Raw genomic sequence first — 22820 nt, 5'->3', positions numbered from 1 at the left:
ATAAGAATTACTGTGTTTTGTCTTTTAATTCTTTTTATACATGAACCCATGTTCCTATTAACACTGTACTGCACTTTAGCTTATTGTCTTTTTTATGGTATGGTCTATTTAAGATGTTCCGAGCAATTGTAATGATTTTAATTAATCAAACAATAAATTAACTCAGAATCAAAGTATATAACTGACTATTTGAACAATATATTATATAAAATAAATGACTGTGAAATTGTTTGAATTTACACATTGATGGTATGATTTTTTTGGCCACAGCTGTATTTATTTATTTATAAAAAACTATTTATTTTCTTTGCAGAGCCTGCCTACGTGCCTTTCCTTATTGTGGGTTCAATTTTTATTGCCTTTATCATCGTGGGCTCACTGGTGGCAGTTTATTGCTGCACGTGCCTGAGGCCGAAACAAACGTCGCAGCAGCCAATCCGCTTCTCCCTGCGCAGCTACCAGACGGAGACACTGCCAATGATCCTGACATCCAGCAGCATCAGGACTCCATCGAGACAGTCCAGCACCGCCACCAGCTCCAGTTCCACAGGGGGCTCTATTCGCAGGTTCTCCTTCGCCAGAACAGAGCCTGGCTGCCTGGTGCAATCATCACCCCCACCTTACACATCCACCCACACCATCCACTTGACAGCCCAGCCCGCTACCTTCCTGGTATCTCCACAGTACTTCTCCTATCCTCTCCACACAGACTCAATGGGATCAGGAAAGAACTGCTCAGAATTTTGTCAGAGCTGAAACAGAGAACTAGAGGAAGGAGTCGGACCACAGGGGTGGATGGTGCTTACAAATCAACTAGATTCTTACTTTCTGCTGTAGGGTTCAACATCTTAAAAACTGGATGATCTCCAATTCTCCAGAACATGTGAAAGAATTTCATGTGACATTCTTGAAGACACATACGTGACCTGACCCATGACAAAAAAACATGAAGATTGGTAACATAACATGTGCACACACACCCAAATTAAGGCAACTAACAAAGTAATGATTTAAAAAAAACAGCTTTCATTTGTTAAAATGTTTTTGGACTTGAGATCATGCACAGTGCCCATTGATTCAATGAAAGAAGGTGTGAACATGCACTCAGAGTTCCAATGTTCAAAAACAATGCTCTTGCCAAGATATTTTCTCCTAGCTTTTATTTATTGCTGATGTGGGGCCACGCTATCATAACAATTTGGATCCACTGCACCTAACTTTTATATATTTTTCTAAATGAATAATGTACAAATGTAAAAAGATGTAATATAAAATGTATTTACTAGATAATGAAGGTACTAAATATTTAGTGGTTCCACAGAAATGTGTTTTATGTTAATAAAAGTGTGTAGGTGAGATTCACATTAAGATAGCAGGTGTTGCTTGTAGTGAAGATATTTATAAAAGAATATTTAAGTTTATTGTGAAATTGCATAGACAAATGAACGCCCAGGTTCTTTGCCTATGCTGTTCACGACCATTTAGAATAATTCTTCTCCGTGTGGATCCAGTTAAGTAGCAAAATCCCAAATGTGAAATGGCCTTTGGATAGGTGGTTCTATTTCATCTCCATGGATCCACGGGAGCAGTTTCTTTTGAAATGTTCTTTATACCCCAACACCATCATGGAGCAAGCGGGTACGAAGATCAACACAAGCAACACAACTCTGAGATGTAACATAAATAAATAACTTCTTCATCCTCTTATTTACCCTTTTAGAATTGATGCAGAAGCAGAACTTCTCTAAGCGATGTTAGAAGTGTGGGTGAAGGACATGAGCTGGTATGGGTTGGAGCATTGTGGGGCAAACAAAAATGCTCAGCTTTTGCAGAGAAGACCAGAGACACAGTAATAACTCAAAAGATGCCTCATAAGAAAATATACCTAGAGGAAGCATAAAAAGGTTTTATATAGTGAGCCCTAGCACATCAGTTTTTATCAGACAGCATAAATCAATCACTTGTAAAATGACAGAGTGTTAAGCAAGTAAAACTAGACAAGAAAAAGGGGGGGCTAACAAAATGGTTTCTTATTGTGCAATTTCTATATGGAGTGATTAGGAGAACGCAGTGATCATTTATTTATTTTATTTAAGCAGTTTTCTATAATGCAAACTAGAATTGAGGTTGTCAGAGTGCTTTTATAGCGAAATCAAAAAGCTACATATCATATTCAAGTCACAACCAATACAGACACAGAGTACTACATGAAAATAAATGTAAAGTGGGAATTCTCTTAAAGCGTGGAATGCTATGCACATCAATTACAAAGGTGCACAAGAGTGGGGCTAGGTCATATACAACAAACGTCCTTGGGGCACGGGAAAGAATCAGCTTAATTCAAAGGGTATCTCTGGATCAGGAGATCTTTTAATTCTCTTTGCAAAAATACAACATTACTATTAAAATATATATTTATCAGAATTTAAATTTTAAAAGTCACCTGATATGTGAAGGTTCCATAGACATGTACCGACATCCTTCAGGTTTTCAACCCCCATCTAATGGAATTCATACCTTTCGGTGCTGCTTATAGTTTATATAACGATTCATAAAGGGGGTGGTGATGGACAGAGTATCTGAATTAAGCAGAACACTCCTACCCAGTCAAAAGATCAGAGCTTGATCCATCACCGTTTTTTAGCTCACTGCACCATCCCAGCTCAGAACCTGGCTACATGCAAATTAGTCTGACCCTGGCCCAGTGCATCACGGGAACAGGGCAGACCAAACTACCAAGCCAATTCTTTACCGGAAATGAAACAAGCTTCCGGGGACCGGTTTCTGGCATCACAACCGTCTTCGGCCCGGCTTGCTTGAATCCTGATGGTGCAGTGAGCAAGGGACTCACATCTGAGCATACCCTTCCACACTTGTGGTGGCCAAAACGATTCATAAAGGGGGTGGTGATGGACAGAGTATCTGAATTAAGCAGAATACTCCTACCCAGTCAAAAGATCAGGGCTTGATCCATCACCGTTTTTTAGCTCACTGCACCATCCCAGCTCAGAACATGGCTACATGCAAATTAGTCTGACCCTGGCTCAGTGCATCATGGGAACAGGGCAGACCAAAATACCAAGCCAATTCTTTACCGGAAAGGAAACATGCTTCCAGGGACCGGTTTCTGGCATCACAGCCGTCTTCGGCCCGGCTTGCTTGAATCCTGATGGTGCAGTGAGCAAGGGACTCACATCTGAGCATACCCTTCCACACTTGTGGTGGCCAAAACGATTCATAAAGGGGGTGGTGATGGACAGAGTATCTGAATTAAGCAGAATACTCCTACCCAGTCAAAAGATCAGGGCTTGATCCATCACCGTTTTTTAGCTCACTGCACCATCCCAGCTCAGAACATGGCTACATGCAAATTAGTCTGACCCTGGCTCAGTGCATCATGGGAACAGGGCAGACCAAAATACCAAGCCAATTCTTTACCGGAAAGGAAACATGCTTCCAGGGACCGGTTTCTGGCATCACAGCCGTCTTCGGCCCGGCTTGCTTGAATCCTGATGGTGCAGTGAGCAAGGGACTCACATCTGAGCATACCCTTCCACACTTGTGGTGGCCAAAACGATTCATAAAGGGGGTGGTGATGGACAGAGTATCTGAATTAAGCAGAACACTCCTACCCAGTCAAAAGATCAGGGCTTGATCCGTCACCGTTTTTTAGCTCACTGCACCATCCCAGCTCAGAACCTGGCTACATGCAAATTAGTCTGACCCTGGCCCAGTGCATCATGGGAACAGGGCAGACCAAACTACCAAGCCAATTCTTTACCGGAAAGGAAACAAGCTTCCGGGGACCGGTTTCTGGCATCACAGCCGTCTTCGGCCCGGCTTGCTTGAATCCTGATGGTGCAGTGAGCAAAGGACTCGCATCTGAGCATACCCTTCCACACTTGTGGTGGCCAAAACGATTCATAAAGGGGGTGGTGATGGACAGAGTATCTGAATTAAGCAGAACACTCCTACCCAGTCAAAAGATCAGGGATTGATGCATCACCGTTTTTTAGCTCACTGCACCATCCCAGCTCAGAACCTGGCTACATGCAAATTAGTCTGACCCTGGCCCAGTGCATCATGGGAACAGGGCAGACCAAACTACCAAGCCAATTCTTTACCGGAAAGGAAACATGCTTCCTGGGACCGGTTTCTGGCATCACAGCCGTCTTCGGCCCGGCTTGCTTGAATCCTGATGGTGCAGTGAGCAAGGGACTCACATCTGAGCATACCCTTCCACACTTGTGGTGGCCAAAACGATTCATAAAGAGGTGGTGATGGACAGAGTATCTGAATTAAGCAGAACACTCCTACCCAGTCAAAAGATCAGGGTTTGATCCATCACCGTTTTTTAGCTCACAGCACCATCCCAGCTCAGAACCTGGCTACATGCAAATTAGTCTGACCCTGGCCCAGTGCATCATGGGAACAGGGCAGACCAAACTACCAAGCCAATTCTTTACCGGAAAGGAAACAAACTTCCGGGGACCGGTTTCTGGCATCACAGCCGTCTTCGGCCCGGCTTGCTTGAATCCTGATGGTGCAGTGAGCAAAGGACTCACATCTGAGCATACCCTTCCACACTTGTGGTGGCCAAAACGATTCATAAAGGGGGTGGTGATGGACAGAGTATCTGAATTAAGCAGAACACTCCTACCCAGTCAAAAGATCAGGGATTGATGCATCACCGTTTTTTAGCTAAAAAACGGTGATGGATCAAGCCCTGATCTTTTGACTGGGTAGGAGTGTTCTGCTTAATTCAGATGCTCTGTCCATCACCACCCCCTTTTATGAATCGTTTTGGCCACTACAAGTGTGGAAGGGTATGCTCAGACATGAGTCCCTTGCTCACTGCACCATCAGGATTCAAGCAAGCCGGGCCGAAGACGGCTGCAATGCCAGAAACCGGTCCCCGAAAGCTTGTTTCCTTTCCAGTAAAGAATTGGCTTGGTAGTTTGGTCTGCCCTGTTCCCATGATGCACTGGGCCAGGGACAGACTAATTTGCATGTAGCCGGGTTCTGAACTGGGATGGTGCAGTGAGCTAAAAAACGGTGATGGATCAAGCCCTGATCTTTTGACTTGGTAGGAGTGTTCTGCTTAATTCAGATGCTCTGTCCATCACCACCCCCTTTTATGAATCGTTTTGGCCACTACAAGTGTGGAAGGGTATGCTCAGACATGAGTCCCTTGCTCACTGCACCATCAGGATTCAAGCAAGCCGGGCCGAAGACGGCTGCAATGCCAGAAACCGGTCCCCGGAAGCTTGTTTCCTTTCCAGTAAAGAATTGGCTTGGTAGTTTCGTCTGCCCTGTTCCCATGATGCACTGGGCCAGGGACAGACTAATTTGCATGTAGCCGGGTTCTGAACTGGGATGGTGCAGTGAGCTAAAAACGGTGATGGATCAAGCCCTGATCTTTTGACTGGGTAGGAGTGTTCTGCTTAATTCAGATGCTCTGTCCATCACCACCCCCTTTTAGGAATCGTTTTGGCCACTACAAGTGTGGAAGGGTATGCTCAGACATGAGTCCCTTGCTCACTGCACCATCAGGATTCAAGCAAGCCGGGCCGAAGACGGCTGCAATGCCAGAAACCGGTCCCCGGAAGCTTGTTTCCTTTCCAGTAAAGAATTGGCTTAGTAGTTTTGTCTGCCCTGTTCCCATGATGCACTGGGCCAGGGACAGACTAATTTGCATGTAGCCGGGTTCTGAACTGGGATGGTGCAGTGAGCTAAAAAACGGTGATGGATCAAGCCCTGATCTTTTGACTGGGTAGGAGTGTTCTGCTTAATTCAGATGCTCTGTCCATCACCACCCCCTTTTATGAATCGTTTTGGCCACTACAAGTGTGGAAGGGTATGCTCAGACATGAGTCCCTTGCTCACTGCACCATCAGGATTCAAGCAAGCCGGGCCGAAGACGGCTGCAATGCCAGAAACCGGTCCCCGAAAGCTTGTTTCCTTTCCAGTAAAGAATTGGCTTGGTAGTTTGGTCTGCCCTGTTCCCATGATGCACTGGGCCAGGGACAGACTAATTTGCATGTAGCCGGGTTCTGAACTGGGATGGTGCAGTGAGCTAAAAAACGGTGATGGATCAAGCCCTGATCTTTTGACTTGGTAGGAGTGTTCTGCTTAATTCAGATGCTCTGTCCATCACCACCCCCTTTTATGAATCGTTTTGGCCACTACAAGTGTGGAAGGGTATGCTCAGACATGAGTCCCTTGCTCACTGCACCATCAGGATTCAAGCAAGCCGGGCCGAAGACGGCTGCAATGCCAGAAACCGGTCCCCGGAAGCTTGTTTCCTTTCCAGTAAAGAATTGGCTTGGTAGTTTCGTCTGCCCTGTTCCCATGATGCACTGGGCCAGGGACAGACTAATTTGCATGTAGCCGGGTTCTGAACTGGGATGGTGCAGTGAGCTAAAAAACGGTGATGGATCAAGCCCTGATCTTTTGACTGGGTAGGAGTGTTCTGCTTAATTCAGATGCTCTGTCCATCACCACCCCCTTTTAGGAATCGTTTTGGCCACTACAAGTGTGGAAGGGTATGCTCAGACATGAGTCCCTTGCTCACTGCACCATCAGGATTCAAGCAAGCCGGGCCGAAGACGGCTGCAATGCCAGAAACCGGTCCCCGGAAGCTTGTTTCCTTTCCAGTAAAGAATTGGCTTAGTAGTTTTGTCTGCCCTGTTCCCATGATGCACTGGGCCAGGGACAGACTAATTTGCATGTAGCCGGGTTCTGAACTGGGATGGTGCAGTGAGCTAAAAAACGGTGATGGATCAAGCCCTGATCTTTTGACTGGGTAGGAGTGTTCTGCTTAATTCAGATGCTCTGTCCATCAACACCCCCTTTTAGGAATCGTTTTGGCCACTACAAGTGTGGAAGGGTATGCTCATACATGAGTCCCTTGCTCACAGCACCATCAGGATTCAAGCAAGCCGGGCCGAAGACGGCTGCAATGCCAGAAACCGGTCCCCGGAAGCTTGTTTCCTTTCCAGTAAAGAATTGGCTTGGTAGTTTGGTCTGCCCTGTTCCCATGATGCACTGGGCCAGGGACAGACTAATTTGCATGTAGCCGGGTTCTGAACTGGGATGGTGCAGTGAGCTAAAAAACGGTGATGGATCAAGCCCTGATCTTTTGACTGGGTAGGAGTGTTCTGCTTAATTCAGATGCTCTGTCCATCACCACCCCCTTTTATGAATCGTTTTGGCCACTACAAGTGTGGAAGGGTATGCTCAGACATGAGTCCCTTGCTCACTGCACCATCAGGATTCAAGCAAGCCGGGCCGAAGACGGCTGCAATGCCAGAAACCGATCCCCGGAAGCTTGTTTCCTTTCCAGTAAAGAATTGGCCTGGTAGTTTGGTCTGCCCTTTTCCCATGATGCACTGGGCCAGGGACAGACTAATTTGCATGTAGCCGGGTTCTGAACTGGGATGGTGCAGTGAGCTAAAAAACGGTGATGGATCAAGCCCTGATCTTTTGACTGGGTAGGAGTGTTCTGCTTAATTCAGATGCTCTGTCCATCACCACCCCCTTTTACGAATCGTTTTGGCCGCTACAAGTGTGGAAGGGTTTGCTCAGACATGAGTCCCTTGCTCACTGCACCATCAGGATTCAAGCAAGCCGGGCCGAAGACGGCTGCAATGCCAGAAACTGGTCCCCGGAAGCTTGTTTCCTTTCCAGTAAAGAATTGGCTTGGTAGTTTGGTCTGCCCTGTTCCCATGATGCACTGGGCCAGGGACAGACTAATTTGCATGTAGCTGGGTTCTGAACTGGGATGTTGCAGTGAGCTAAAAAACGGTGATGGATCAAGCCCTGATCTTTTGACTGGGTAGGAGTGTTCTGCTTAATTCAGATGCTCTGTCCATCACCACCCCCTTTTATGAATCGTTTTGGCCACTACAAGTGTGGAAGGGTATGCACAGACATGAGTCCCTTGCTCACTGCATCATCAGGATTCAAGCAAGCCGGGCCGAAGACGGCTGCAATGCCAGAAACCGGTCCCCGGAAGCTTGTTTCCTTTCCAGTAAAGAATTGGCTTGGTAGTTTGGTCTGCCCTGTTCCCATGATGCACTGGGCCAGGGACAGACTAATTTGCATGTAGCCGGGTTCTGAACTGGGATGGTGCAGTGAGCTAAAAAACGGTGATGGATCAAGCCCTGATCTTTTGACTGGGTAGGAGAGTTCTGCTTAATTCAGATGCTCTGTCCATCACCACCCCCTTTTATGAATCGTTTTGGCCACTACAAGTGTGGAAGGGTATGCTCAGACATGAGTCCCTTGCTCACTGCACCATCAGGATTCAAGCAAGCCGGGCCGAAGACGGCTGCAATGCCAGAAACCAGTCCCCGGAAGCTTGTTTCCTTTCCAGTAAAGAATTGGCTTGGTAGTTTGGTCTGCCCTGTTCCCATGATGCACTGGGCCAGGGACAGACTAATTTGCTTGTAGCCGGGTTCTGAACTGGGATGGTGCAGTGAGCTAAAAAACGGTGATGGATCAAGTCCTGATCTTTTGACTGGGTAGGAGTGTTCTGCTTAATTCAGATGCTCTGTCCATCACCACCCCCTTTTATGAATCGTTTTGGCCACTACAAGTGTGGAAGGGTATGCTCAGACATGAGTCCCTTGCTCACTGCACCATCAGGATTCAAGCAAGCCGGGCCGAAGACGGCTGCAATGCCAGAAACCGGTCCCCGAAAGCTTGTTTCCTTTCCAGTAAAGAATTGGCTTGGTAGTTTGGTCTGCCCTGTTCCCATGATGCACTGGGCCAGGGACAGACTAATTTGCATGTAGCCGGGTTCTGAACTGGGATGGTGCAGTGAGCTAAAAAACGGTGATGGATCAAGCCCTGATCTTTTGACTTGGTAGGAGTGTTCTGCTTAATTCAGATGCTCTGTCCATCACCACCCCCTTTTATGAATCGTTTTGGCCACTACAAGTGTGGAAGGGTATGCTCAGACATGAGTCCCTTGCTCACTGCACCATCAGGATTCAAGCAAGCCGGGCCGAAGACGGCTGCAATGCCAGAAACCGATCCCCGGAAGCTTGTTTCCTTTCCAGTAAAGAATTGGCCTGGTAGTTTGGTCTGCCCTTTTCCCATGATGCACTGGGCCAGGGACAGACTAATTTGCATGTAGCCGGGTTCTGAACTGGGATGGTGCAGTGAGCTAAAAAACGGTGATGGATCAAGCCCTGATCTTTTGACTGGGTAGGAGTGTTCTGCTTAATTCAGATGCTCTGTCCATCAACACCCCCTTTTAGGAATCGTTTTGGCCACTACAAGTGTGGAAGGGTATGCTCATACATGAGTCCCTTGCTCACAGCACCATCAGGATTCAAGCAAGCCGGGCCGAAGACGGCTGCAATGCCAGAAACCGGTCCCCGGAAGCTTGTTTCCTTTCCAGTAAAGAATTGGCTTGGTAGTTTGGTCTGCCCTGTTCCCATGATGCACTGGGCCAGGGACAGACTAATTTGCATGTAGCCGGGTTCTGAACTGGGATGGTGCAGTGAGCTAAAAAACGGTGATGGATCAAGCCCTGATCTTTTGACTGGGTAGGAGTGTTCTGCTTAATTCAGATGCTCTGTCCATCACCACCCCCTTTTATGAATCGTTTTGGCCACTACAAGTGTGGAAGGGTATGCTCAGACATGAGTCCCTTGCTCACTGCACCATCAGGATTCAAGCAAGCCGGGCCAAAGACGGCTGCAATGCCAGAAACCGATCCCCGGAAGCTTGTTTCCTTTCCAGTAAAGAATTGGCCTGGTAGTTTGGTCTGCCCTTTTCCCATGATGCACTGGGCCAGGGACAGACTAATTTGCATGTAGCCGGGTTCTGAACTGGGATGGTGCAGTGAGCTAAAAAACGGTGATGGATCAAGCCCTGATCTTTTGACTGGGTAGGAGTGTTCTGCTTAATTCAGATGCTCTGTCCATCACCACCCCCTTTTACGAATCGTTTTGGCCGCTACAAGTGTGGAAGGGTTTGCTCAGACATGAGTCCCTTGCTCACTGCACCATCAGGATTCAAGCAAGCCGGGCCGAAGACGGCTGCAATGCCAGAAACTGGTCCCCGGAAGCTTGTTTCCTTTCCAGTAAAGAATTGGCTTGGTAGTTTGGTCTGCCTGTTCCCATGATGCACTGGGCCAGGGACAGACTAATTTGCATGTAGCTGGGTTCTGAACTGGGATGTTGCAGTGAGCTAAAAAACGGTGATGGATCAAGCCCTGATCTTTTGACTGGGTAGGAGTGTTCTGCTTAATTCAGATGCTCTGTCCATCACCACCCCCTTTTATGAATCGTTTTGGCCACTACAAGTGTGGAAGGGTATGCACAGACATGAGTCCCTTGCTCACTGCATCATCAGGATTCAAGCAAGCCGGGCCGAAGACGGCTGCAATGCCAGAAACCGGTCCCCGGAAGCTTGTTTCCTTTCCAGTAAAGAATTGGCTTGGTAGTTTGGTCTGCCCTGTTCCCATGATGCACTGGGCCAGGGACAGACTAATTTGCATGTAGCCGGGTTCTGAACTGGGATGGTGCAGTGAGCTAAAAAACGGTGATGGATCAAGCCCTGATCTTTTGACTGGGTAGGAGTGTTCTGCTTAATTCAGATGCTCTGTCCATCACCACCCCCTTTTATGAATCGTTTTGGCCACTACAAGTGTGGAAGGGTATGCTCAGACATGAGTCCCTTGCTCACTGCACCATCAGGATTCAAGCAAGCCGGGCCGAAGACGGCTGCAATGCCAGAAACCGGTCCCCGGAAGCTTGTTTCCTTTCCAGTAAAGAATTGGCTTGGTAGTTTGGTCTGCCCTGTTCCCATGATGCACTGGGCCAGGGACAGACTAATTTGCTTGTAGCCGGGTTCTGAACTGGGATGGTGCAGTGAGCTAAAAAACGGTGATGGATCAAGTCCTGATCTTTTGACTGGGTAGGAGTGTTCTGCTTAATTCAGATGCTCTGTCCATCACCACCCCCTTTTATGAATCGTTTTGGCCACTACAAGTGTGGAAGGGTATGCTCAGACATGAGTCCCTTGCTCACTGCACCATCAGGATTCAAGCAAGCCGGGCCGAAGATGGCTGCAATGCCAGAAACCGGTCCCCGGAAGCTTGTTTCCTTTCCAGTAAAGAATTGGCTTGGTAGTTTGGTCTGCCCTGTTCCCATGATGCACTGGGCCAGGGACAGACTAATTTGCATGTAGCCGGGTTCTGAACTGGGATGGTGCAGTGAGCTAAAAAACGGTGATGGATCAAGCCCTGATCTTTTGACTGGGTAGGAGTGTTCTGCTTAATTCAGATGCTCTGTCCATCACCAACCCCTTTTATGAATTGTTTTGGCCACTACAAGTGTGGAAGGGTATGCTCAGACATGAGTCCCTTGCTCACTGCACCATCAGGATTCAAGCAAGCCAGGCCGAAGACGGCTGCAATGCCAGAAACCGGTCCCCGGAAGCTTGTTTCCTTTCCAGTAAAGAATTGGCTTGGTAGTTTGGTCTGCCCTGTTCCCATGATGCACTGGGCCAGGGACAGACTAATTTGCATGTAGCCGGGTTCTGAACTGGGATGGTGCAGTGAGCTAAAAAACGGTGATGGATCAAGCCCATATCTTTTGACTGGGTAGGAGTGTTCTGCTTAATTCAGATGCTCTGTCCATCACCACCCCCTTTTATGAATCGTTTTGGCCACTACAAGTGTGGAAGGGTATGCTCAGACATGAGTCCCTTGCTCACTGCACCATCAGGATTCAAGCAAGCCGGGCCGAAGACGGCTGCAATGCCAGAAACCGGTCCCCGGAAGCTTGTTTCCTTTCCAGTAAAGAATTGGTTTGGTAGTTTGGTCTGCCCTGTTCCCATGATGCACTGAGCCAGGGACAGACTAATTTGCATGTAGCCGGGTTCTGAACTGGGATGGTGCAGTGAGCTAAAAAACGGTGATGGATCAAGCCCTGATCTTTTGACTGGGTAGGAGTGTACTGCTTAATTCAGATGCTCTGTCCATCACCACCCCCTTTTATGAATCGTTTTGGCCACTACAAGTGTGGAAGGGTATGCTCAGACGTGAGTCCCTTGCTCACTGCACCATCAGGATTCAAGCAAGCCGGGCCGAAGACGGCTGCAATTCCAGAAACCGGTCCCCGGAAGCTTGTTTCCTTTCCAGTAAAGAATTGGCTTGGTAGTTTGGTCAGCCCTGTTCCCATGATGCACTGGGCCAGGGACAGACTAATTTGCATGTAGCCGGGTTCTGAACTGGGATGGTGCAGTGAGCTAAAAAACGGTGATGGATCAAGCCCTGATCTTTTGACTGGGTAGGAGTGTTCTGCTTAATTCAGATGCTCTGTCCATCACCACCCCCTTTTATGAATCGTTTTGGCCACTACAAGTGTGGAAGGGTATGCTCAGACATGAGTCCCTTGCTCACTGCACCATCAGGATTCAAGCAAGCCGGGCCGAAGACGGCTGCAATGCCAGAAACCGGTCCCCGGAAGCTTGTTTCCTTTCCAGTAAAGAATTGGCTTGGTAGTTTGGTCTGCCCTGTTCCCATGATGCACTGGGCCAGGGACAGACTAATTTGCATGTAGCCGGGTTCTGAACTGGGATGGTGCAGTGAGCTAAAAAAAGGTGATGGATCAAGCCCTGATCTTTTGACTGGGTAGGAGTGTTCTGCTTAATTCAGATGCTCTGTCCATCACCACCCCCTTTTATGAATCGTTTTGGCCACTACAAGTGTGGAAGGGTATGCTCAGACATGAGTCCCTTGCTCACCGCACCATCAGGATTCAAGCAAGCCGGGCCGAAGACGGCTGCAATGCCAGAAACCGGTCCCCGGAAGTTTGTTTCCTTTCCAGTAAAGAATTGGCTTGGTAGTTTGGTCTGCCCTGTTCCCATGATGCACTGGGCCAGGGACAGACTAATTTGCATGTAGCCGGGTTCTGAACTGGGATGGTGCAGTGAGCTAAAAAACGGTGATGGATCAAGCCCATATCTTTTGACTGGGTAGGAGTGTTCTGCTTAATTCAGATGCTCTGTCCATCACCACCCCCTTTTATGAATCGTTTTGGCCACTACAAGTGTGGAAGGGTATGCTCAGACATGAGTCCCTTGCTCACTGCACCATCAGGATTCAAGCAAGCCGGGCCGAAGACGGCTGCAATGCCAGAAACCGGTCCCCGGAAGCTTGTTTCCTTTCCAGTAAAGAATTGGTTTGGTAGTTTGGTCTGCCCTGTTCCCATGATGCACTGAGCCAGGGACAGACTAATTTGCATGTAGCCGGGATCTGAACTGGGATGGTGCAGTGAGCTAAAAAACGGTGATGGATCAAGCCCTGATCTTTTGACTGGGTAGGAGTGTTCTGCTTAATTCAGATGCTCTGTCCATCACCACCCCCTTTTATGAATCGTTTTGGCCACTACAAGTGTGGAAGGGTATGCTCAGACGTGAGTCCCTTGCTCACTGCACCATCAGGATTCAAGCAAGCCGGGCCGAAGACGGCTGCAATGCCAGAAACCGGTCCCCGGAAGCTTGTTTCCTTTCCAGTAAAGAATTGGCTTGGTAGTTTGGTCAGCCCTGTTCCCATGATGCACTGGGCCAGGGACAGACTAATTTGCATGTAGCCGGGTTCTGAACTGGGATGGTGCAGTGAGCTAAAAAACGGTGATGGATCAAGCCCTGATCTTTTGACTGGGTAGGAGTGTTCTGCTTAATTCAGATGCTCTGTCCATCACCACCCCCTTTTATGAATCGTTTTGGCCACTACAAGTGTGGAAGGGTATGCTCAGACATGAGTCCCTTGCTCACTGCACCATCAGGATTCAAGCAAGCCGGGCCAAAGACGGCTGCAATGCCAGAAACCGGTCCCCGGAAGCTTGTTTCCTTTCCAGTAAAGAATTGGCTTGGTAGTTTGGTCTGCCCTGTTCCCATGATGCACTGGGCCAGGGACAGACTAATTTGCATGTAGCCGGGTTCTGAACTGGGATGGTGCAGTGAGCTAAAAAACGGTGATGGATCAAGCCCTGATCTTTTGACTGGGTAGGAGTGTTCTGCTTAATTCAGATGCTCTGTCCATCACCACCCCCTTTTATGAATTGTTTTGGCCACTACAAGTGTGGAAGGGTATGCTCAGACATGAGTCCCTTGCTCACTGCACCATCAGGATTCAAGCAAGCCGGGCCGAAGACGGCTGCAATGCCAGAAACCGGTTCCCGGAAGCATGTTTCTTTTCCAGTAAAGAATTGGCTTGGTAGTTTGGTCTGCCCTGTTCCCATGATGCACTGGGCAAGGGACAGACTAATTTGCATGTAGCCGGGTTCTGAACTGGGATGGTGCAGTGAGCTAAAAAAAGGTGATGGATCAAGCCCTGATCTTTTGACTGGGTAGGAGTGTTCTGCTTAATTCAGATGCTCTGTCCATCACCACCCCCTTTTATGAATCGTTTTGGCCACTACAAGTGTGGAAGGGTATGCTCAGACATGAGTCCCTTGCTCACCGCACCATCAGGATTCAAGCAAGCCGGGCCGAAGACGGCTGCAATGCCAGAAACCGGTCCCCGGAAGTTTGTTTCCTTTCCAGTAAAGAATTGTCTTGGTAGTTTGGTCTGCCCTGTTCCCATGATGCACTGGGCCAGGGACAGACTAATTTGCATGTAGCCGGGTTCTGAACTGGGATGGTGCAGTGAGCTAAAAAACGGTGATGGATCAAGCCCTGATCTTTTGACTGGGTAGGAGTGTTCTGCTTAATTCAGATGCTCTGTCCATCACCACCCCCTTTTATGAATCGTTTTGGCCACTACAAGTGTGGAAGGGTATGCTCAGACATGAGTCCCTTGCTCACTGCACCATCAGGATTCAAGCAAGTCGGGCCGAAGACGGCTGCAATGCCAGAAACCGATCCCCGGAAGCTTGTTTCCTTTCCAGTAAGGAATTGGCTTGGTAGTTTGGTCTGCCCTGTTCCCATGATGCACTGGGCCAGGGACAGACTAATTTGCATGTAGCCGGGTTCTGAACTGGGATGGTGCAGTGAGCTAAAAAACGGTGATGGATCAAGCCCTGATCTTTTGACTGGGTAGGAGTGTTCTGCTTAATTCAGATGCTCTGTCCATCACCACCCCCTTTTATGAATCGTATAGTTTATATAATGCATTGGGATTTTAATTTGTGTAGTCTCAGAAATCGATTTCCCACTCTGCAATGTCGTCCTACTGTAGAGATTCCTGTGAATATGATCTGCAATATCTTAGTCTCTTTATGCTCTTTTCAAAAATGGCTCTTGAAAGTTCTTGCCATCTTTTTAAAGCTTTTTTAATCGTTGACCTTGCCTAGAGTAACGGTGTATATGCAAACAGTAATATTAAATTAGTAAACATATATCAATATCAAACATATCGTCATTCTATTTTTATAATGGCAAGTACAAAAAATATTGAGAAAAAAAATACTGTTGTCATTAATATCATTGTATTAAGTATCATTTGTAAAATATATATACATTTAAATATTAAGGGGCCTATTACGATGTCTCAGTGTGAGAACCGACCAACCATTACAATGAGACCACACGTGGTGTGGTCGCAAACTCCCATTTCTCTATGGGAGCTTGTGCTGCAACCGGTTTCCAACTGCAGCACAAGAAATGGGAGTTTCTGTGAATCCCTGCACCGCTTGGCAGGCACCTCATGGTTCAGGGATTTACAGTGGAGCACCATAGATGCCCCCAGAACCTCAACCGGAGCCTTTTGAGGGATAGGGCCCTGCTACGGTATACCTAAGTCACTTGCCGACAGGCTTTCCACATCGAAAATGCCGTCCGTAAGGGATTATGTTGTGGCTTCCGACTGGCCAACAGGCTTCTTGAGCCCGTCGGTAGCCAGCCGGAATGAATGGCTGGTTTGAATTCCGACCATCGCAATCGTAATACGGCTGTCTGAAGTCAAACCAAGGATGTTAGTCAGAAAGCCTCCGACTGCTTTCCGACCAACATCCTAATTAAGCCCTTAATATTAAATATATAAAATAGTAACATTAATTTAATAAAAATAGATTTACTATATATTTCAACAACTATAACAAATAAAGTTTTTTTAAGTTAAAGACACATTAATATATATATATATATTATATTATACCTGGTGTCCTACGCCGACGACACGCAGTTGGTCGTCTCCCTATCGCGTGCCCCCGGTCTTGCAGCGGGCATCTTCAGGAACTGCATGCAAGATCTTGCAGCCTGGATGTCCGCAAACTGTTTAAAGTTGAACGGTAGCAAGACCGAGGTGCTCGTGGTGGGGGGTGGGCCTTCTGCGTGGTCGTCTGCGTGGTGGCCACCCTGCTTGGGGGAGGTCCCCATTCCCTGCCTGGAGGCCAGGAATCTTGGCATGTGGCTGGACAAAGACCTTGCCTTTGGTCCCCAGGTCAGCCGGATGACGAGGATGTGTTTCGGTGTCCTAAGAGCTCTGAGGAAAGTCCTAGACCTGCTTCCCATCTCTGCCCGAAGGACCCTGGTGCACGCCTTGGTCACCTCGCGTTTAGACTATGGGAACTTGCTCTATCTGGGGGCCTCGAGCAAGGTCATGGGTCGCCTCCAAGTGCTCCAAAATGCCGCAGCGCGGCTTGTGCTTAGACTCCCCAGGAGGTCACCCTCCAAACCCGCCCTTCAAGCCCTCCACTGGCTTCCTATGGAGAAGAGGGTTGAGTTCAAGGCCCTCTCAACATGCCATCGCATTCTGAGCGGCAAAGCCCCTGCACCACTCCAGAGTCTGGTGTCCCATTATGAGCCCACCCGCAACCTACGGTCCTCTCAGACTGGGCTACTAAGGGTGCCCAGAGTTAGGAAGGCACGAATGGGAGGGAGATCTTTCAGACATCTTGCTCCCAGATGCTGGAATGTCTTACCACCAGAACTGCGTCTTGAACCATCAGAAATCCTGTTCAGGAAAAAACTTAAAACTCACCTTTTTAGCAGGTAGCTTCTGAGGGAGGGGGGGACGGCAACCACTCACTTATCATAGCGCGGGGACACGCCATTGGCGTAACCAGGCGCTTTACAAATGCCCAAATAAATAATAAATAAATATATATATATTTACATATTACAAATTAAAAACTATTATTAAACTAATAATTGTAATTTATATTATAATTTCAGATTTTTTAATAATGCAATACTATACCAAATATATATATATATATATATATATTTATATTTATATCTATATATATCAATAATATAAAACCATTTTAAATAAAATAAAAAAACATACATTTCTTACAATTTTATAAACATATTATCCAGATTAAAAACATTTATAATTCTAAATATTATAATATAAAACAAGCAAAAACATTATATTAAAAGTTGTAACAACTATACAACAGTAGGCAAAGAGTTCTACTAAAGATGCAGAGAGTTTACTATTCCCACTTAATGCAACGCAACAGTGGGAAAACTGTTACATTTCGCAGGGGCAAAAGTTATTATTCCCACTCCAGTCACGACAACAGTTGAAAAAATGTTGGATTGAGGAGGGGTATAATGTACTATTCCCACTCCAGTCAGAACAACAGTAGGGAATGTGTTGGATTGCAGAGGGGTAAAATTTACTATTCCCACTCCAATAACTTCAACAGTAGGGAAAGTGTTGGATTACAGAGGGGTAAAATGTACTATTCCCACTCCAGTTAGTGGAACAGTAGGGAAAATGTTAGAGTGCGAGCGGGCAAAATTTACTATTTTCAATCCTGTCAGTGCAACAGTAGGGAACGTGTTGGATTGTGGGGAATTAAAATGTACTTTACCAACTCGAATGATTGCAACAGGTTGGATTGAGGACGGTAAAAAGTTAGTATTCCTACTTCAGTCAGTGCAACAGTAGAGAAAGTGTTGGATTGCCGAGGGGTAAAGTTTACTATTTTAACTCCAATAACTTCAACAGTAGGGAAATTGTTGAATTACAGAGGGGTAAAATTTACTATTCCCACTCCAGTAGAACAGTAGAGAAAATGTTGGATTGCGTAATGGTCAAATTTACCATTCCCATTCCAAACAGTGCAACGCTAGGGAAAATGCTCGAATGCGGATGGAGTAATATTTATCATTCCCACTGGAGTCAGTGCAACATTGTTGAAAGTGCTGGTTTGCGGAGGGGTGAGATTAACTATTCCCACGCCAATGAGTGCAACAGTAAGGAAAGGATTGGATTGCAAAAGGGTGAAATTTACTATTCCCACTTCAGTCAGTGCAACAGTAGGGAAAGTGTTGGATTGCGGAGGAGTAAAATGTACTATTCCCACTCAATCAATCAATCAATCAATCAATGCATTTATAAAGCGCACTACTCACCCGGAGGGTCTCAAGGCGCTTGGGGGGGGGGTCCGCTACTGCTCGAACAGCCAGGTCTTGAGCTGCTTCCTGAAGGCGAGGTGGTCTTGGGTCAGGCGGAGGTGGGTCGGGAGGGAGTTCCAAGTCTTGGCGGCCAGATAGGAGAAGGAGCTTCCTCCTGTGGTGGCTCTTCGGATGCGGGGGACGGTGGCGAGGGCGTGGCTGGTCGAACGAAGCTGGCGTGTGGGAGTGTAGAAGTTGAGGCGGCTGTTGAGGTATCTTGGGCCTTGGTTGTGTAAGGCTTTGTGTGCGTGGGTGAGGAGACGGAAGGTGATTCTCTTGTTGACCGGGAGCCAGTGCAGGTCTCTCAGGTGACCGGAGATGTGGCTGTGTCGGGGGATGTCGAGGATGAGTCTTGCTGAGGCGTTCTGGATCCGCTGGAGTCTCTTCTGGAGTTTGGCAGTGGTTCCGGCATAGAGGGAGTTGCCGTAGTCCAGTCGGCTGGTGACGAGGGCCTGGGTGACCGTCTTCCTGGTCTCGGTGGGGATCCACCGGAAGATCTTACGTAGCATGCGCAGGATGTTGAAGCACGACGAGGAGACGGCGTTGACTTGTCTGTTCATGGAGAGGGAGGAGTCCAGAATGAAGCCCAGGTTACGTGCGTGGTCTGTTGGTTTGGGTGCGCTGCCCAGGGCGGGGTGCCACCAGGAGTCATCCCAGGCAGAGGGTGAGGGGCCCAGGATGAGGACTTCCGTCTTGTCTGAGTTCAGTTTCAGGCGGCTGTTCATCATTCACTCGGCTATGTCTGTCATCCCTTCGTGTAGGTTGGCTCTGGCGGTGGCGGGGTCGTTGGTGAGGGAGAGGATCAGCTGGGTGTCGTCGGCGTAAGAGATGATGTTGAGGTTGTGTTGGCGTGCGATGGCCGCAAGGGGGCTCATGTAGACGTTGAAGAGGGTGGGGCTGAGTGATGATCCTTGTGGTACGCCTCAGATGACTTCGGTGGCCTCGGATCTGAACGGAGGGAGGCGGACTCTCTGTGTCCTTCCGGCGAGGAAGGAGATGATCCATTCTAGTGCCTTCTCTTGGATTCCGACGTTGCTTAGTCGCTGCACTAGGGTGCGGTGGCAGACGGTGTCGAATGCCGCGGAGAGGTCCAGGAGGATGAGGGCCGTAGTTCCCCTTTGTCGAGCAGGGCTCGGATGTCATCGGTGGCTGCGATGAGGGCGGTCTCGGTGCTGTGGTTGGCCCGGAAGCCGGACTGCGAGAGGTCGAGGGATCCGTTCATCTCGAGGAAGCGGCCAGCTGCTTGTTGACGGTCTTCTCGATAACTTTGGCCGGAAACGGGAGGAGTGAGATGGGGCGGTAGTTTTTGAGTTCGGTGGGGTCCGCTGATGGTTTCTTCAGTAGAGCGCTGAGTTCGGCGTGTTTCCAGCTCTCTCGGAAGGTAGCGGTGTCGAAGGAGGTGTTGATGATGTCCCGTAGGTGGGGTGCGATGACAGCGTCGGCCTTGTTGAAGACGTGGTGAGGGCAGGGGTCGGTTGGAGATCCGGAGTGGATGGAGTTCATCGTGCGTTGGGTTTCTTCGGTGTCGATCGGGGTCCAGGCGTGGAGGGTGGTGGTGGGGGGTGCAGGTGCGGTCGTGGGGTGTGCTGGCTGTGTTATGAAGCTGCTGTGTATGTCTGCGATCTTCCTGTGGAAGTAGGCGGCGAGGGAGTTGCAGAGGTCTTGTGATGGGGTGATGTCGTTGTTTCCGGCGCTGGGGTTGGCGAGCTCTTTGACGAGGTTGAAGAGTTCCTTGCTGTTGTGTGCGTTGTTGTCCAGTCGTTCCTTGAATGCGGTTTTCTTGGTGGTGTGGATCAGTTGGTGGTGTTTTCGAGTGGCGAGCTTGAGGGTGGTCATGTTGTCTGGAGTTGGGTCTCTGTGCCAGGCTCTCTCGAGGGCTCGGCAGTTCTTCTTGGAGCTTTTGAGTTTGTCGGTGAACCATGGAGCTTTCTTACTGCCGGGTCTGTGAGGCGGGGTCCTCAGAGGGGCGAGGTCGTCTGCGCAGTTGCTGATCCATTTCGTGAGGTTGTTGGCGGCCTGGCTAGGGTTCGCTGAGCTGGCGGGGGGGTCCTGGCTCAGGGATGCGGCGAGCTGGTCGGCTGTGATCTTGTTCCAGCTTCTGCGTGCAACCTGTAGCTGGTGGTGGTGGATCGTGTTCTTTCTGAAGCTGATGATTGCTACAGTAGGGAAAATGCTGGATTGAAGAGGGGAAATATGTATTATTCCCGCACCAGTCAGTGCAACAGTGGGGAAAGTGTTGGATTGTGGAGGGGTAAAGTTAATTACTATTCCAATCCTATAACTTCAACAGTAGGGAAAGTGTTGAATTACGGAGGGGTAAATTTACTATTCCCACTCCAGTCTGTGGAACAGTAGGGAAAGTGTTGTATTGTGGAGGGGTCAAATGAACTATTCCCACTCCAGTCAGAGCAAAAATAGCGAACGTTTTGGATTGCAGAGGGGTAAAATTGACTATTCCCACTCCGATCAGTGCAACAGAAGGGAAAGTGGGGACCGTATTGTATTCCAGATGGGTTAGATTTACTATTTCCACTCCAGACACAGCAACAGTAGGGAAACGTTTGGATTGCGGAAGGGCAACATTTACTATTCCCACTGCAGTCAGTGCAACAGTTGGGAAAGTGTTGGATTGCAGAGGTGTAAAATTTACTATTCCAACTCCAATAACTTCAACAGTAGGCAAAGTGTTGTATTACAGAGGGGTAAAATGTACAAGTCCCACTCCAGTCAGTGGAACAGTAGGGAAAGTGTTTGATTGCAGAGGGGTGCAATTTACTATTTTCACCCCTGTCAGTGCAACAGCAGGGAAAGTGTTGGATTGTGGAGGATTAAGATTTACTATTCCAACTCCAGTGATAGCAACAGGAGAGAAAGTGTTGAATTACAAAGGGGTACAATTTAGTAATCCTACTCAAGTTAGTGGAACAGTAGAGAAAATGTTGGATTGCTTAAGGGTCAAATTTCCCATTTCAGTCAGTGCAACGCTAGGGAAAATGTTTGATTGTGGAGGGGTGAGATGTGCTATTTCCACTCCAGACAATGCAACAGTAGGGAAAGTGTTGGATTGCAGCGGGGTCAATTTACTATTCCCACTCGAGTCAGTGCAACAGTAGGGAAAGTGTTAGTTTGCAGAGGGGTCAATTTACTATTTCCACTGAAATGAGTGCAATAGTAAGGAAAGGGTTGGATTGCAGAAGGGTAAAATGTACTATTTCCACTCCAGTCAGTGCAACAGTAGGGAAAGTGTTGGATTGCAGAGGAGTAAAATGTACAATTCCCACTCCAATGATTGCAACAGTAGGGAAAGTGTTGGATTGAAGAGGGGTAAAGTGTATTATTCCCACTCCAGTCAGTGCAACAATGAAGAAAGTGTTCGATTGTGGAGGGGTAAACTTAATCATTATTCCAATCCAATAACTTCAACAGTAGGGAAAGTTTTGAATTACGGAGGGCTAAATTTACTATTCCCACTCCAGTCAGTGGAACAGTAGGGAAAGTGTTGGATTGTGGAGGGGTCAAATTAACTATTCCCACTCCAGTCAGAGCAACAGTAGGGAAAGTTTTGGACTGCGGAGGGGTAAAATGTACTATTCCCACTCCGATCAGTGCAACAGAAGGGAAAGTGGGGACCATGTTGGATTTCAGAGGGGTTACATTTACTATTCCCACTCCAGACTGTAGGGAAAGTGTTGGATTGCCGAAGGGCAAAATGTACTATTCCCACTCCAGTGAGTGCAACAGTTGGGAAAGTGTTGGAATGTGGTGGTGTAAAAGTTACTATTTCAACTCCAATAACTTCAACAGTAGGCAAAGTGTTGGATTACAGAGAGGTAAAATGTACTATTCCCAGTCCAGTCAGTGGAACAGTAGGGTAAGTGTTGGATTGCGGCGGGGTAAAATTTACTATTTTCACTCCTGTCAGTGCAACAGTAGGGAAAGTGTTGGATTGTGGAGGATTAAGATTTACTATTCCAACTCCAATGGTTGCAACAGGAGGGAAAGTGTTGAATTACAAAGGGCTAACATTTAATATTCCACTCAAGTTAATGGAACAGTATAGAAAATGTGTAGGTGTAAAAGTTACTATTTCAACTCCAATAACTTCAACAGTAGGCAAAGTGTTGGATTACAGAGAGGTAAAATGTACTATTCCCACTCCACACAATGCAATAGTAGGGAAAGTGTTGGCTTGCAGAGGGGTCAATTTACTATTCCCACTCAAGTCAGTGCAACAGTAGGGAAACTGTTAGATTGCAGAGGGGTCAATTTACTATTCCCACTCCAATGAGTGCAACAGTAAGGAATGGGTTGGATTGCAGAAGGGTAAAATATACTATACCCACTCCAGTCAGTGCAACAGTAGGGAAAGTGTTGGATTGAGGACTAGTAAAATGTACTATTCCCACTCCACTCTGTGCAACAGTAGGGAAAGTGTTGGATTGCAC

The 22820-nt window shown here is 47.8% G+C and overlaps 1 protein-coding gene across 1 annotated transcript in view; it reads left to right on the top strand.

Annotated features, from left to right (window-relative positions):
- Positions 1 to 1372, top strand: part of SHISA3 (shisa family member 3) — a 44810-nt gene extending 43438 nt beyond the window's left edge. Inside the window, exon 2 of the mRNA XM_078678967.1 lies at positions 314 to 1372. Within this exon, the coding sequence (XP_078535093.1) occupies positions 314 to 756 (443 nt within the window). The 3' untranslated portion in view covers positions 757 to 1372. The remainder of the gene's footprint in view (positions 1 to 313) is intronic.
- The last annotated feature ends 21448 nt before the right edge of the window (positions 1373 to 22820 follow it).

Source organism: Lissotriton helveticus, chromosome 2_2, assembly GCF_964261635.1.
Source record: "Lissotriton helveticus chromosome 2_2, aLisHel1.1, whole genome shotgun sequence".
NCBI lineage: Eukaryota > Metazoa > Chordata > Amphibia > Caudata > Salamandridae > Lissotriton > Lissotriton helveticus.
The sequence above is the reverse complement of the archived record's forward strand: the minus strand, read 5'-3'. Positions and strand labels throughout refer to the sequence as shown.